The 15,636-nt window shown below is 34.9% G+C and overlaps 1 protein-coding gene across 3 annotated transcripts; it reads left to right on the plus strand.

Annotated features, from left to right (window-relative positions):
* The first annotated feature begins 3,306 nt into the window (after window positions 1–3,306).
* Window positions 3,307–14,398, plus strand: LOC104233702 (uncharacterized). Of its 3 annotated transcripts, none has more exons than XM_009787138.2 (9): window positions 3,307–3,779; window positions 5,398–5,609; window positions 7,242–7,523; window positions 7,757–7,879; window positions 8,740–8,890; window positions 9,013–9,242; window positions 10,658–10,694; window positions 10,784–10,887; window positions 14,315–14,398. In XM_009787138.2, exons 1-9 carry the CDS (start codon window positions 3,341–3,343, stop codon window positions 14,381–14,383), a joined length of 1,647 nt encoding a protein of 548 aa, XP_009785440.2. In that variant the 5' UTR covers window positions 3,307–3,340; the 3' UTR covers window positions 14,384–14,398. The 3 variants fall into 3 exon arrangements, with proteins under 3 accessions (XP_009785440.2, XP_009785441.2, XP_009785439.2); XM_009787139.2 differs by lacking the exon at window positions 14,315–14,398 and adding an exon at window positions 10,991–11,249; XM_009787137.2 differs by lacking the exon at window positions 14,315–14,398 and adding an exon at window positions 10,996–11,249.
* The last annotated feature ends 1,238 nt before the right edge of the window (window positions 14,399–15,636 follow it).

Raw genomic sequence — 15,636 nt, forward strand, 5'->3', positions numbered from 1 at the left:
TAATCTAGTACGTGAAAGTAAATAAAATCAAGTAATTAGTGTTTCCTAACATGAATGGACGATCAAAAAGTATATTACTCTCTCCATAGGAAAGTGCTCTAAAGAAAAAAAAAAACGCAAAGAGATTGAAGTTACTCGGATAGAATTAAGTCAAGCTTTTAAAATTATAAAAGTGACATATATGGGATAAGTTAATGCTCGGGAGTTCTCCAAAAAAGATAAAAAATCAAAACTTGTGAGTCTTATATTTGTTATGTCACTTTCGGTGGTGACTGAATGCATCTCCATAAGTCCCGCATAAAAGTTTCATTCTTATTCAAAAATATTCAAGACCTGAAAAAACAAAGAAGATAAAAAGTTCGGAGAAGAGAATACTATTGATGAGAATAATATTATTCTATAAATAAGCACATATAAAATAAATTTTGTTGATATTAATTAGGAGACGGGAAAAAGATTAGTATTCATGATTATTAATTATTAGTATATGATATTTTTTTTATTTTGTACATGGATAGTAAAAATATTTTGAATTATGACTGCATTTATAAGTGAAGGATTGCATTTATAAGAAAATAATTGTATTAATAAATCATAAAAATCTAAAAATTCAAGCTATGAGAAATAGAAAGAGAAGATAAATTATCATATGTAAATGCCAACTTTAAAAAATTATTATACATGCATGAGACATTTAACAAATTAAATTTATTAGTAATATTTATTACCATGGCTGCTAATTTTGTAACATTCACTATATTGGTTTTTTTAATCTAATATAGTATTTATTATAATGAGTTTTTATTTTTTCTGTCCAAAAATATTGTACCAATAGTGCTTAATAGTAGGACAACAGTGTCATTCAGCTTTATAAGGAGATTTTGGTATTTCAATCTTCATTTGAGATGTTCACACTAATAATATAGCATGAGAAATATTATTATGTATATTTTGGGCCAAGTTATAATTTTCATAATTTAGGGTGAGGATTGGAGACACCTTTATACTTTGTGTTAAGCTAAAGATTTAAATAACTTAGCTAAGAAAAATAACTTGAGTGTTACCAATTGAGTTATGAATAGTCCCCATTACCCAATGAACATTACTAACCAAATATCAGAAAATAAGTAAGAAAAATACTTATTTAGAGAAAAATATTTTCCTTCACACTAAACGTATCTTGAGTGCTTTTTTTTTTCCTGCTAAATTCATTTGTTTGCAGAAAGTCTTTTTACCAAAAGCTTTGATTTTAAGTTTTGGGGGGGGGGGGAGTAATTTTTATCGTACTCACAAATCTAACTACTTTCTACAACTATTAACATTTTCATTTGTAAATTTTCTCAAAAGAATCTCTCAAAGTTTCTGATTGTGTGGTTAGAATAAATTAGAAGTAAGAACTATTACGTCCTTGAAAATATTGGGCTGAGTGTATTGAAAAAGAAAATTCAATGTAATTGGCTATATTAAATAGCCAATGAAGGAGGAAAGTTTATCTACCTATATTTTATTTTTGGAGTAGGACAAAAATTTGACCGTACTAAAATAGTACACATATATCATATGCAATTCTAAAGGTTACAAAGATCATAATAATTTTGATGTGTTAATTAAAATATTTCTTTTCTTTGTATGAATATAAGTACATAATTTGCATAACCTATCATGGTCATGAATTTCATATCCTATTATGAAATTTCGTATTATGAATTTCATTGAATTATGAATTTCATAAATACATAAATACATAATTTCGTATTTCATATTTCGTATCTCTTATATATTGTTGTTATTTTTATTACGCATTTTTATGGTACTAATATATCATCTCCTATTGCTTTTTTGAGCCGAGGGTCTCCTGGAAACAGCCTCTCTACCCTTCGGGGTAGGGGTAAGGTCTGCGTACATATTACCCTCCCCAGATCCCACTTGTGGGATTATACTGGGTCGTTGTTGTTGTTGTATCATGGTCATGAATATCACTAAATGAATGATTGCTAAATTAGCAACAACACGTCAGTCAATGAAATGAGTTTCCAACTCACTGGAAAGAAATAATAAATTAAGTGTAAGTTAAACAAAATTGCAGCTATTTTGATGTAATAAGCAAAAAAAGATAAAAAAAATCAAGAATTCAAGAAATCGTTAGAATCCCAAGTAGCAAATTAAAATTAACTGCATAAACCAATTAACAAAATACTCAATTTACATTAACCATGACAACCTCCCAATGCCAGTTCGTAAAATTTTATTATTATCAATCACAAAAGACCCACTAAGAATTCACACACACAAAATATATATATATATAGGGCAAAGAGCACCTAAAGCATGCTGAATAAACAAAGGGAAACATTATCGGATTCGGACCACAAAATAGGGAAAGCTGAAAATGGTGGAATATGATATATAATATTCTGAAGAATTTGAACCGTTTGTTTGTAATAAGTATTGGAAGATGAAAGCAACAGATATTGAATATACGGAAAATTTTAATTTGTGTCTCATACAACTGACATTAGTTGTATGAGACAACTTTTTTGTTTCACACTTTTATGGACCTAGATTTTTGTGGACCTAAATTTCTGTGGACCCAGAAGTATAAGATACATTTCACAAAATTATGATACAAAAAGAAACCTCATACAACTAGTGTAAGCTGCCTGAGACACAAAATAAAACTTGTCTGAATATACTGCATTAAGTTCTTGGGTAATACACGAAACTCCACGCCAAGTCTCTTCCCATTCACCTGATTTATTGTAGTACAACCTTATTATTTATTGAAAAGTAATTTTACTTTTTGCTACAAATAATATATTATAGATGTGGTGTTTAACTAAAGGATAAAATGGTCATCTAATTATATTGGGCATTTTGATAATCTAACCCTACACTTTGGGCTTTATATTTATAATATAATATATATATATATATATATATATATATATATATATATATATATATATATATAAATTGTTTCATAATAGCCTGAAATTAATTGTATATTTTCATTATTTCCAATATATTCATTTTCTTTTTCAAAAGAAAAAAAACAACAAAAAAACAAAGTGCATTCACTATTCAGTCCAAGCTGTACTTAACAAAGGGAGAAATTCAAAAATAGCCAGATTTAGATTTACGATTGGTAGTTCAAAAATAGTTCAGTTTCAAAAATACGAAAACACTGGTTCCAGCATAAGTATAAGTATGCTTGAACTCTAACATATTATACTAAAGTTACCGGATAAGTATGCTAAGTCCAGAATAATATGATAGAGCCTGCAGCGAGTACACGTGCTCCAAGTATAGTAGAGACAGCTACACGAAACTTCACTATATTATGCTCTATCGCTCTCTATTCCATCAACAACCACAGCTAAAGTTTCAGAGAAAAAACTCAACAGCAGCAATGAAATCCGCAGCAATTTCCAGCACAGATTTCAGAAGTTTCTCGAATCTTCCATCAGGCCAAGCTCCAAACTTAGCTCACCGGCGCGTAGCCGAGCGGCTCCTTTTACTGCCGAAGCCAGGCGCTTCACTCCCGAAAAAAGTAGGTAGCAGTAGTAATGCCAGAAGTAAAACATCTGTTTGCTACACAATCTCCGCTAGTTATGGAGATAAGGAATCGGATTCAGTTAGTTCGAATGAGTATACTTCTCCAGCGAAAGCACTCCGGAAACTTCTAGAATCGCCGGGAATTCATCAAGGCCCTGCTTGTTTTGATGCTCTCAGTGCTAAGCTTGTTGAGAGAGCCGGCTTTGATTTCTGCTTTACAACTGGTATGTCTTTTTAAAAAATATATGTTTTACTATGTTTAAATCATTTTATGTTTTTACTTATTTGGTTGTCTCGATTTAATTTCTCATTTGAGGAGTATCACTTAATGGAATGCGCTCCAGTCTCAAACTATTTGGTATCAGCTATAAAAATCTCTAGTTAATTCAGAGGATTCATGGTAATTTGACTATTTTTAAGCTAGTTGTTGCCGTATTGCAATGGTTCAACTTTATTCGGGCTTGGGAGTAGCTTATACTTGTGGAGCTCTCATCAGGGGAATTCTGATGAGAAAACTTTGATAAAAATGAAGAATGAGCATCATTGATTGTTGAGGGAGTTCTTCAATTTAGGATTTCTGATTATTTTGACATGCATTGGTATTAGTTTGATTATTGGAAATGATGTTGAGAGTTTCATTTGCTTGGGAAATTCTCGAGACCAGTGTGATCAGCTAAATTTAGAGTGCTGGGTATATTAAGGTGTAAAAGACAATTTGGATTGTCACCATCTCTGAACTTGACAAAAGCAGGATAAAGTTGCAGGTTTGTTCTATGTGAAGCTGAAGATGACAAAGGAGGAGATGTCATGTTGTGTCAGATGGGATACTTCTGATCTCGTTTGCATGGAAATCCTAAAAGTAATGGATTTGATGTTATCAGCCTATTGTATGTGCTGGAAATGTTGATGTTAAAATGACTCTCTTGTTCGGACCACTATGAAAATATTATTAGGGATATTGAAGACAATAGATAGAGACATTAGCCTCTTGGCTGCAGAGTGATTTTCTGATATCTTTCAGGAGTTGATATGAATTTCTTATGATAGTGACGAGCCAATACCAAGGGAAAGTCAGAACCTTGCTTCAAAATTCGTCCTCCCTATTGAATTTCATGAAAAATTTTGTGGCATATTTTCTTTATCTATATGGGAACTTATTTTTAATTTGTTTATTTTGATGGAAGTTTCTCCAGTAAGGAAGAGCTCAAACTACTTGTCAATGCTCAAGCAACTTATGGCTAGTTTGACAAAAAATACCAAAAATGCTCAAGCAACTCATATAAAAAATTTTATGGTGATGCAGGGTGTGAAAAGAGCAGCTTCCTTGCTAAACTGTCCATTCTTTCTTCTCTGTCTAAAAACTACCTCTCTCATGCGAAAATAAAATGCCCAAGCCCATATAACTGGATCTTGTCGTGAAACAAAAGTTTTTTTCTTTTAATTAGCTAGTAAAATATGATATCAGGAGATAAGCCTAGAGTGAGACTTTTTTGCTCTTAAGTTAATTGTGGAATTAAAAGAATTTTTAAGCATCTTTTGTAGTTCTTGCTAGGTTTATGCATACTACCTGGTTAATGGCTTCATAGTGTTGCTAGTTTGTCCATCCAATACCTCGGAATCTCAGTTCCAACCATTCTGCTATTGGGGCAGCTCGTAGAGGCGTTGAGGTGTGTCTAGTCTCTACAGACTGTAGGTACTGGAAATTAACTAAAGTGCGGTATTAGAAGATTCACTACATTAGTGTTTGAATCTTCTTCTTTAACTAAGCATGGATTTATTGTGAGTTGGCAAAATACTTACAATATGTTCTTTCTTAGCTAATATCTGTAAAACATCTGTCAGGTTTTGGAATATCTGCCACACGATTAGGAGTGCCAGATACAGGACTAATTTCTTATGGAGAGATGGTGGCTCAAGGTCAAGAGATCACACAAGCAGTGTCCATACCAGTAATTGGAGATGGAGATAATGGATATGGTAACGCCATGAATGTCAAGAGAACTGTGAAAGGATATATTAGAGCAGGTTTTGGAGGAATAATCCTCGAAGATCAGGTTTGTGTCGGTCTAGGTTTTTTATCCTCTACTTTTTGCCTTAGTATTCTTGTTTCATTTCACAACTCTTTATGATTTTTTCTATTTCCTCCTCTTGAAATGGTGTTGACAGAAGTTCATTTTCCTCCTCAATTAATCTGTAAATGCTGTCTCTTTTGAAGGCTGGACTCCATTTTTCCTCTTCTCCATGAAAGTTCTTGTAGAAATTGACAAGGTCCTTGATTTCCACTGGGTTGTCAATGGAAGTGCCATTTAAATTTCAGCTTGTCTATTTGGTTGTATCTCTTATGTGCATTTTCCATTTTGTGAGAGACTTCGTGTTCATGTCTCCCTCCTTTTTCCATAAAATCTGAACTTCTGACTCCAAGAAATTTCTACTGCTTAGGCAATTTTTTGGAATTCCATGAGAGAGAGAGATCGACTCAGCATGCTTAGCTTCACGTAATGGTCTTGTTTCTTTACACTTTGATTTGAGAGGGGGTAGTAGAAAGGAACCTGAAATTTCAGAATTTTCCTTTGTCGTGTATGCTTTGCAAGGAACATTGTGTCTTCTACTGGACACACTTATTTAGTTGAATCAGAAAGCAAATGAGTTCAAACTTCCTCCTTCCCCATCTTTTATTCAATCCAAACAACAGAAGATATGTATATATTTCACACCCTCCACCATTGCCATTTCCTCTTTCTGCCGTACCTCTTGCTGAATCTTTTTGGTTATTGAGTTAGTATCATGAATAAGTTTTCATCCTCTTCCTTTCTTTTTTCTCTCTCTTACCATTCATGTAAATAACAGTTGTACATTCTTATTTAGAAATGTCCAGTAATCAAGTCAAAGAAGTCAATCGACTTTAGATAACTGGGTTATAGATATTAAATATACTGATTTTCATGGGCTTATCTCCAAAGATTTCAAATGAGTCATCTCACAAACTGCAATATTTTGGATTTTGATTATAAATCTATGCTAGCGCTCCAGGATGTAAATGTTTTAGGTTTCATAGTACAGATTATAATTTATAAGACCTATATAGACAAAAACTACTGTAGCATAGAACGACCTTCTTGCCAAACTTAATGTTACTGTGGTTGACTTTTAGCTGTTGTACATGCTATTAGAGATGGCCACTTTCCCTTGTTTAGGACTCAAATTAAGGAGAAGCATTTAGCTTAACATGTCAATAGATTTTTAGTCTTTAATAGTTTGTTTTGCAACACAGTTTTGGTCAACAAATGGAGGTCTGGCTGCATCTCTTTAGTAGTATTTATCGTCATGTCACATATGGCTAACTGTCATGGCTTCAATTTAAGGGGTGTTTGACTTATTTTTAGTTCTTTTTCTTTATTTAGGCAGAACTTTCTGAGCAATGAGCAGAATTGCAATTTACTGGATTGTAGTTATAACATTCAAACTTCATGTGTTATACTTCTCCCGGCTTTATCTAATACTTTTATTCGTCCAAAAAGTTGTACTTTCTCCCTGCTTTGTGTATTTTTGGCTTAATTAATACTTATGTCAAAAGTTAAATTTACAGCATATAGCTGAAAGCCTGTAAATTCGTGCTTTTTGTGAATCCCCGTTTCCCACCTCAACCTTGTTTTTGGACCTAATCGTGTATGATGCTGTTTCTGTAGGTTTCTCCCAAAGCATGCGGTCATACACGTGGCAGGAAGGTCGTCTCTAGAGAGGAAGCAATAATGAGAATAAAAGCGGCTGTTGATGCTCGAAAGGGAAGTGGATCTGACATTGTGATTGTGGCACGTACTGATTCTCGTCAAGCAGTCTCTTTTGAGGAAGCACTTTGGCGGGCACGTGCTCTTGCTGATGCTGGAGCTGATGTTCTGTTCATTGATGCTCTTGCTTCCGTAGAAGAGATGAAAGCTTTCTGTGATGTCTATCCGCTGGTTCCGAAGATGGTATGCCTTCTTTCCCAGATTTTGCATTGGGTAGCATGTTTATATTGTTCTAATATAGAAGGTTCCACTGTAAGATGTCTATTCTACTTGGTGGTGTCCGTATGCCTGTCTCAGAATGAAGTAGTTGTGATCAATCTTTTTCATGGTCAGGGCTTTGAGTCTTGTTATACTGGAGGAACTTCCAATCCATTTGGTTCAAACATTTCTGATAAGGCTTATACAATTGCATCCAGGCAAATATGCTTGAAGGTGGTGGTAAAACGCCAATACTCACTCCTATTGAACTTGAGGAACTTGGATACAAAATTGTGGCATATCCACTTTCCTTGATGGGGGTATCAATATGTGCAATGCAGGTTAGATTTTGTACTTCATATTATCTTTTCTTACAGCATTTTTGCTTATTCATTCAGGTTTTACAGTTAGGTGCATCCTGGAGCATACACATAAAAACAATACACTTGCGCTATAGATCAAACCAACCCAGAATTTCCTTTTCCACCCTCAAAGCAAGTATGATGGTGGCCCCATGAGAATAACTTCTGAGGACAGAAATCACTTACCACCAAACTGCCCCTTCTGCTTCCCTACTTGAGGAATATGTTTTCTTCTTTCTTTTTCACTTTTTTTTTTTTAATTTAGATTTAGTCATCTCAAGTTTCTTATACTGTGAGAAGTTGCACTTTTTGGACAATGTGGAGCAAGCATTGAGAACTATGCAGTGAGAGGCTATAAAGCTATAGTAAATGTTTATGTAGTTTGTGGTTTAGAGTGTTGAGCAAACAATCAAAATACCCTTTCCCGATTTCTCTACCGCGGAAGAAGTATTTAGGCAATATGCGAAGAAATGGCTTTCTCTAGAGATCTCTTTATATAGACAACAAGATGCATTTAGCTTGCTGTTCTTCCATTAAATCAAGCATATCCTTCTGAGGCTTGGAAGGGCTTCACTGAGTAAGTCATTGGTTTTCTTTATATTGTTTCTAATTCTTTTTTTTTCATCCTGCAATTTCTCCTGGATGTCGATAAAACAAAACTTGAAACAAAAATAGCTGCATTTCTCCCAGCACAATTAGCTTTTAAGTGGAAAAAATTAATCCTTTGCCAACGACTGGCTTGAGTTATAGACTCCATGACAGCTGACCTAGAAAAATTTCTGCTGCACGACAGTTTAAAAAAAGGAGTTGCTCTGTTAATTAGTTACTGACATCTTCAGGATGCACTGTCTGCCATTAAAGGAGGTCGGATACCTTCACCTGGAAGCATGCCTTCATTTGAAGAGCTAAAAGAAATCCTAGGTTTCAATACCTACTATGAAGAAGAGAAGTGTTATGCAACAACAAACAGCCAACTTCCTTCTCTGAAAGGTGAGCAAAGTTGTCAAATAGGCTAAGTATTTGAAAAGTCAATTTGGATTCAGGTCTTGTGCAGATCCTTTTAGTACTGATCCGAAGACATTCATTACCTCGTTTCCACATTTAAATATCAGGTGATTTCTCATCAAGAAGCAACGAGTATGGTGTTCAACCTGGCATCCCAGCTGATACAGAACAGAGGGGTCAAATACCACAGAACCCTGTTGAGGTACTGATTCCTGAGGTATATGACAAATTTTCTGGAGAGGGTGCAAAAGGAAATTTCTCAGGGATCTGGTCTCGGAAATTAAGAGTAAAAATTACTGGAAGAGATGGATCCGAAAAGCTAGATATCAGAATTCCTGTAAGTTATTCTCTTATGCTAATTGTTTTTGAGAATGAGAATGATAAGGTGAGCCTTGGCGTGACCGGTAAAGTTGCTGCCATGTGACCATGATGTCACGGTCGAGCCGTGAAAACAGTCTCTTGCAGAAATACAGGGTAAGGTTGCGTACAATAGACCTTTGTGGTCCGGCCCTTCCCCGGACCCCGCGCATAGCGGGAGCTTAGTGAACCGGGTTGTCCTTTTAATGAGAATGATATGCTTTTTTGTTTTATTTTAAGCTATTAAGTATATGAAATTAGTTAACTCAAAAGCTATTAATGTTTAAGAGAATATTTACGGTTATGATGCATGCCTAAAGGGCACACATTAGCATTAGCATAATTGATATTGTCTCAAGGTGCCAGAAAAGAAAAAGAATAAGACAATTTAACAATGACTTTTCAAGAGAGATCAGTTAGGTAAATCACTTTGAAGATTTGTTGATTTAAGCCTTGTAATGCTAACATGTCTATTCTGCCCACCGAAATTGTTCTGCTGCATGGATTCAAGCATTATACTCGAGCTTTGTGGACCAGCTAAACCGTAAGATCTGTTTTTTTTTCCGAAGTTGCTTCAACCACCCGACTGGGTGGCAGTGAACTCATTTTTTTTGGGGGGGGGGGGGTATTCCATCAGCAAATGTAATAATAAAATGGATTATTAGTTTGGCTATAGAATCTTGACGCGCTTTATGACTGTAGCAGGTTAGAGTGGTTCTCTTTGGTAGGCCAATAAATAAAGAAAATTCTTTAAGTATAAGGGATGCCATTTCATCTACATTATAATCTATGTGTAAAGACTCCTTGCCTTTGATATCAAATATGGTGTGAAAAGAATTTTTTGCAAGTAAATATGTCCAAGTAGTTTTGGATTCCAGGTTTTACTGCAAGTATGAAGATTTTAATTTTTAAGAGACAATGATACCTTCGTTTTGAATAACTGATATTGGCGACAAACCGTGCTCCAACCATTTTGTTGGATCCATACTTGTTTTATCATTACCATCTTTATTATTATTATTATTATTTGGGGTTGTTGGGGGGGGGGGGGGCAAGACGGGTGTTATAATCACTTGCACAAAAGCCGTTATGAGCTCCTAAGGAGTGCACTAGAGCCATTTCTTAACTAAAGAAGATCGAACTCATGTGCTTTAACTTAGGAACCTTTTCTTTGTTTCACTAATATTGTCATTCTTGTGGGAGGTATCTACAAGAGAACATATGAGGTACCTTTTTTATTTAACTTTATGTTTGTGTTCTCCTCAGCATTATGTGGTTTCTTAAGGTTCATCTATATACATGATCAATTGTGGAGCATGGAAGCTTATAGTCATTATTTGTTGCATCAAGATCAATGGTTTTCTAAAATTTTGACCACTTATCTCATTTCCTCAGGCTGGATTTTTGGAAGGAATCACAAACATAGTTCCAGGTATGTTTAATTGGTTGGCAATGCTGTTTGAAAGCCAATCATTTATGAAAGTATTGCTGAAAAGTTTAGCATGTATTTTTTCTACGCAGCATTGGTAGGTGTAAACATCAAGGCTCTGTTGGATGATGCAACTTTAGAAGAGGGAGGGAAACAGTTGTTGGATTTTCAGGATACAATGGGGGACAGAATTCAGGTTTTTTTGGAGTAATGGATCTTTTGTTTTTCAACAAAATGCATTTTGATAAATAAATCTTGGACAATCAAAAATAATTTGGTGATTTTATGTATATCCCTAGTTTAGCTTGTACGAGCTCCCATATATTTGTTTCACCTAAAAGAAGTGAAAGGTCAAAGGAGGAAAGGTGGTGTCGTATCAGTGACGAAGCTGAATCCTATATCTCAAGTGTCTTGATTTGTTGACTCAATGTGATCAAAGACTGATGTATGGTAACAAACAAATACGTTGGGTGTAGATACATAACAATTGTACGACTATTTTACTCACCTTGTCACATCCCATGATTGGAAGAGAAATGAACGAATTTTTCTTCGTTATTCCGTTTAAATTCAAAGTTATTCAACTTGGGTATAGATAGTGAAGGCAAGGAAAGTAGAAAAGACAAATATAAAAATAGAACTTTCTGTTTAGATATGTACTCTCCCATTTCCTTTATAATCGAAACAAACCAATTACAATAGCTTCTGGGGAGAATTACATATCCTTTTTTTTTGGTAGAAATACGAATTTATTATTCATTAACTAATTCTATTACATAAAGCAAGAGTCTCATTGGGCTCATTCGTAGGTACTGTACTGTTTACATTAGGATTGCAAGTTACAAAAGGGTTAAGTTCAACTAACTTAGCAAATACAGTAGTAGATACAAGCCTAGATTTAGTACAGTCAATCTTATCATCATGGACTGTTTTCAAAAGTACTTTCGGGGGTTGTTCCAAAAGAGAAAGAGGGCTATTGTTTGCTTGCTTGGATCCCTGGGTGGCTAAAAAGTGAGCAACTTTGTTTCCCTCCCTGAAGTTATGCCGGATCGACAAATTCTCCAGTTTCTTCAGTAATGACCTGCACTCAGTAATCAAGTTAGAATATATTGAACAACTATCATCTTCAAGTAGACGAAGTATATCTGTAGCATCAGTTTCAATCTCTAAATTAAACATATTTTTACATAGGCTAGTTGCAGCCCAGTCTTGAGCGCTAAGAGCTCCATATAAGCAGTGTATAGGCAATAGTTGAGTTGTAGTAACCTAAAATCCAATTCCCATGGCTATTCCTAAAGATTCCGCCAATGTCTCCTTTCTTATGTTTACCTTTGAAGGCACCATCGATGTTGAGTTTTAAGGAGAAATTTGTTAGCGAGAGCCATTTTATAGAGATGGTAGTAGTTGGAGGGGTGAAGTTAGGGGAGTTAGTGCAATACTTAAATTCTTTGCAGCGCATGATAACTATGTAAGCGGTAGCTGGCTGCATTTGTTATTAAAAGAGTTGTTATTTCTATTGAGCCACAGATTCCAAATAGCAAATGGAAAGAAATCGTCCCATGAGATACCCCAATGATCCAACGCAATGTTAGAGTCTTTTAATTTCGTGAGCCAATGCTCAGAGTTTTGATGAAGGGGAAGGAAGTTGAGGTGCACATCGCTCCAAAATTTGATGGCTATGGGGCATTCGAAGAAAACATGAGTAATTCTCCTCAACCCCTTTACATATAGAGCAGGTAATGTTAATGTTAAGGCCAATTTGATGCAGATAATTTTTGGTGGGGAGCCGGTTATGTGAACATTGCCAAAGGAGATATTTTATCTTATGGAGTGTGTTTTGCTTCCAAATCCAATGGAACTTCTAGGAATTGGTAGGTGGCGTGGAGATTAGTTTATAACTAGAGTTTGTGGAAAAGATACAGTTTGATGTATGGGCCCAAGTGGGAATATCTCTAGTGTTATTGATTGTGTCAAGATTAATGGAGAGGATTTTGTTCCTTATTTCCGTGGGCAGAATAAAGGATAGTTTTGAGAGGTCCCAATTGTACGCCGTCCAAAGATCCTTGACTTTGAGGGTGTGATCATTTTGGTTCATTGGCCCATGAATGATGGTATTTAAGGGTGGGAAACCCGGAATTTATGCGGAGGACCAACAATTAATATTTCCTGGATCAATTATCCATTGAAGACCTTAATTACAGATTTTCCAACCTATTAGAATGTTATTCCAAATGAAAGAGCGGGAGGTGGGATTTCTCTTATGGCTATATTTATTAATAAGCGTTTTGGCCCATATAGAACTAGGATTATTGAAGAGTCTCCAAGAGAGACTGGCTAGAGAGATAAGGTTTTTTTCAGCAGCTTTTCTGAGTCCCAGGCCCCCCACATGCTTTGGTTGAGTGACAGTGAACCACTTAATATATCCCTCTTTGTACAAAAAAGGCAATAATTTCAGCGTATTTTACCTTCAAAAGAGCCTTTCTCTCAACTTTATAAAGTCCAAACTCTAGCTGCCGCTGGTAACGTTCCAAAAAAGATTCATGATTTATTCAATGTTTAAATTTCACATTTCCATCAGACCAACTAGTATAGTATGATGGTTTTATAAGAAATTAGATATCAATTCATAGGAGGAGTTAATTAAACATAAATTGCTCGCGGACAACCAAAGTTGTATAAGGATACATGTAGTAGCAATGTGAGATTTAAACTATTTAATGACAGAACTATTATTTTAAAGTTTTTATGTATAACAATGATATATCCCTCTATTATTAATCAATGCTTAACAATCTCTCGTTATAATACCCCCATAATAAGTATGTGAAACAGCCTATGCCCGTATCATCATAATGTTATTCTACATTAATTTTGGGAATAAACCAATATGCCAATTGCAGCACAACTAATGTCAAGATTAATATACAATGATTAATTAGCAACAACCAAATTCCAGGATTTAACATTGGGTAACTTCCAATAAATATTCCTATAATATGATTCAAGTGTTTAATATATGTGGCTTGGTGGAATAAGCGTTTAGCTGATGAACTTCTTTCTCTAGGCTTGGTGGGATCCAAAACTGATAGTTCTCTGTTCTATATGCCGAACGCCGATGACAAGCTATTTTGTTTAATATATGTTGATGACATTTTGGTTATGGGTTCTAATTCTGCTCATATTGCAATTCTTATTGCCAAACTGCAAACTTAATTTGCTGTTAGAAATTGGGGAAATTATCTTATTTCTTGGGCATTCAAGCCAACTGGACGCATGAAGGATTACATTTGTCGCAAGGTAAGTATGTTAACGACCTTCTTAATCGTGTGAAAATGGGGTCGTGTGGTCCTGTCTCCACACCAGCTTCAACCTCATCCAAGCTCTCCACAACTGTGGGCGTCCATTCCATGATCAGACTCTCTATAGGAGTACCGTTGGAGCTTTACAATACTTGACGTTTACTAGACCCGATATAGCGTATGCGGTTAACAAAGTTTCACAGTTTATGCATTATCATTGGGTTGTTGTCAAACGTATTCTCCGTTATGTCAATGCTACTTCCTCTCATGGTTTATTTCTTTCTCATGGGTCCTCTGGCTTGCTTCATGGTTATTGTGATTCAGATTGGGGAGGTGATGTTGATGATCGCAAGTCTACCACTGGATTCGCCATTTTTCTTGGCTTTAATTTGATTTCATGGGCTTCTCGAAAGCAAAAAGTTGTATCGCGATCGAGCACAGAGGCTGAATATCGTGCATTAGCTGCTGCTACCTCTGAGATGACATGGGTTGAGCTTCTCCTCCGAGAGATTGGATGCTTTACCACCTCTATTCCCATTCTCTGGTGTGATAATCTTAGTGCTACCTACTTGACTGCTAATCCCATTTTTCATTCTCGAACAAAACATATGGAAATCGTTTTTCATTTGTCTGTGACAAGGTTCGTGGAAAGTCTTTGTCGGTCAGGTATGTGAGTTCTCATGATCAAGTGGTCGATGCTCTCACCAAGCCTTTGTCCAAGGTTCGCTTCCAAGATTTGAAGCGCAAGTTGACAGTTGTTCCACACCCTGCTCAACTTGAGGGGGCGTGTAAGGATAATGTCACGTAGGAGTTTGTGTGGAAGTCTATTTATATGTAATTGCTGAATATTAGGATTGGCCTGAAGATGTTAAGATAAAAGGTCGAGATAAAGGCAACATCACTTTCTCAGTAAGTGAGTTGAGAAGCGTTTTCTACATCAAGCAACCCGGTATTTTGATCATTTTCTCCGAAATTTGCACTTTTTTACTCAACAATTAGTGATATGTTATTTTTAAAGGAATATTAAAAATATGCAAAACACATTGACTTGGGATTTTGGCACGGTATGACAATAAACCTACATAATTAGCAGAAAATAGTCCTAGTTATGAATATTGGCACAAGTAGTCAATAAAGTATATCATAACAATAATGTGTATATCAAAACGTATTCATAACTTTATTTTTCTTTTTTGTATGTACCAAAATGTATATTAAAACTTCTTGTTTGTATATCTAAAATATAAAATTATAAATATAATTATTTAAAATTTCTTATTGTCTCTATATAAATGTATCTCACAATAGAAATAATTATATTGTTGGTATATTACAGTGTTTAATGCATCAAATAAAGTGTATTCCAAAATATATGTCACAGGTTTATTTTCCTTCCTATATATATCAAAAATTTGTTTTCCTTTCTTTGTATATTAAAATATATATATCAAAAGTTTTTTTTCCTTCGTTGTATATCTTAAAATATAACACATAATTTCTTGTGGATATACATAAATATAGATGTTTGATGGGAAGAAAAACTATTTTTTTTATTAAAAAAAAGGAAGAAAAGAGGGGAGAAAATATAAGTTTAAAGTTTAGTCTGCTAAAGAAATTGTGAACTAGTAATAAATAGAAATATGAGT

The sequence above is a fragment of the Nicotiana sylvestris genome, chromosome 5, assembly GCF_000393655.2.
Source record: "Nicotiana sylvestris chromosome 5, ASM39365v2, whole genome shotgun sequence".
NCBI lineage: Eukaryota > Viridiplantae > Streptophyta > Magnoliopsida > Solanales > Solanaceae > Nicotiana > Nicotiana sylvestris.

What these genes read in the sequence shown, in the direction of transcription:
- LOC104233702 (XM_009787137.2), top strand. Translation starts at nt 3,341, where the DNA reads ATGCTCTATCGCTCTCTATTCCATCAACAACCACAGCTAAAGTTTCAG. An exon ending in ATCCGCTGGTTCCGAAGATG is followed by an intron (nt 7,524 to 7,756) that starts GTATGCCTTCTT and finishes AATTGCATCCAG; the next exon opens with GCAAATATGCTTGAAGGTGG. An exon ending in TATCAATATGTGCAATGCAG is followed by an intron (nt 7,880 to 8,739) that starts GTTAGATTTTGT and finishes TGACATCTTCAG; the next exon opens with GATGCACTGTCTGCCATTAA.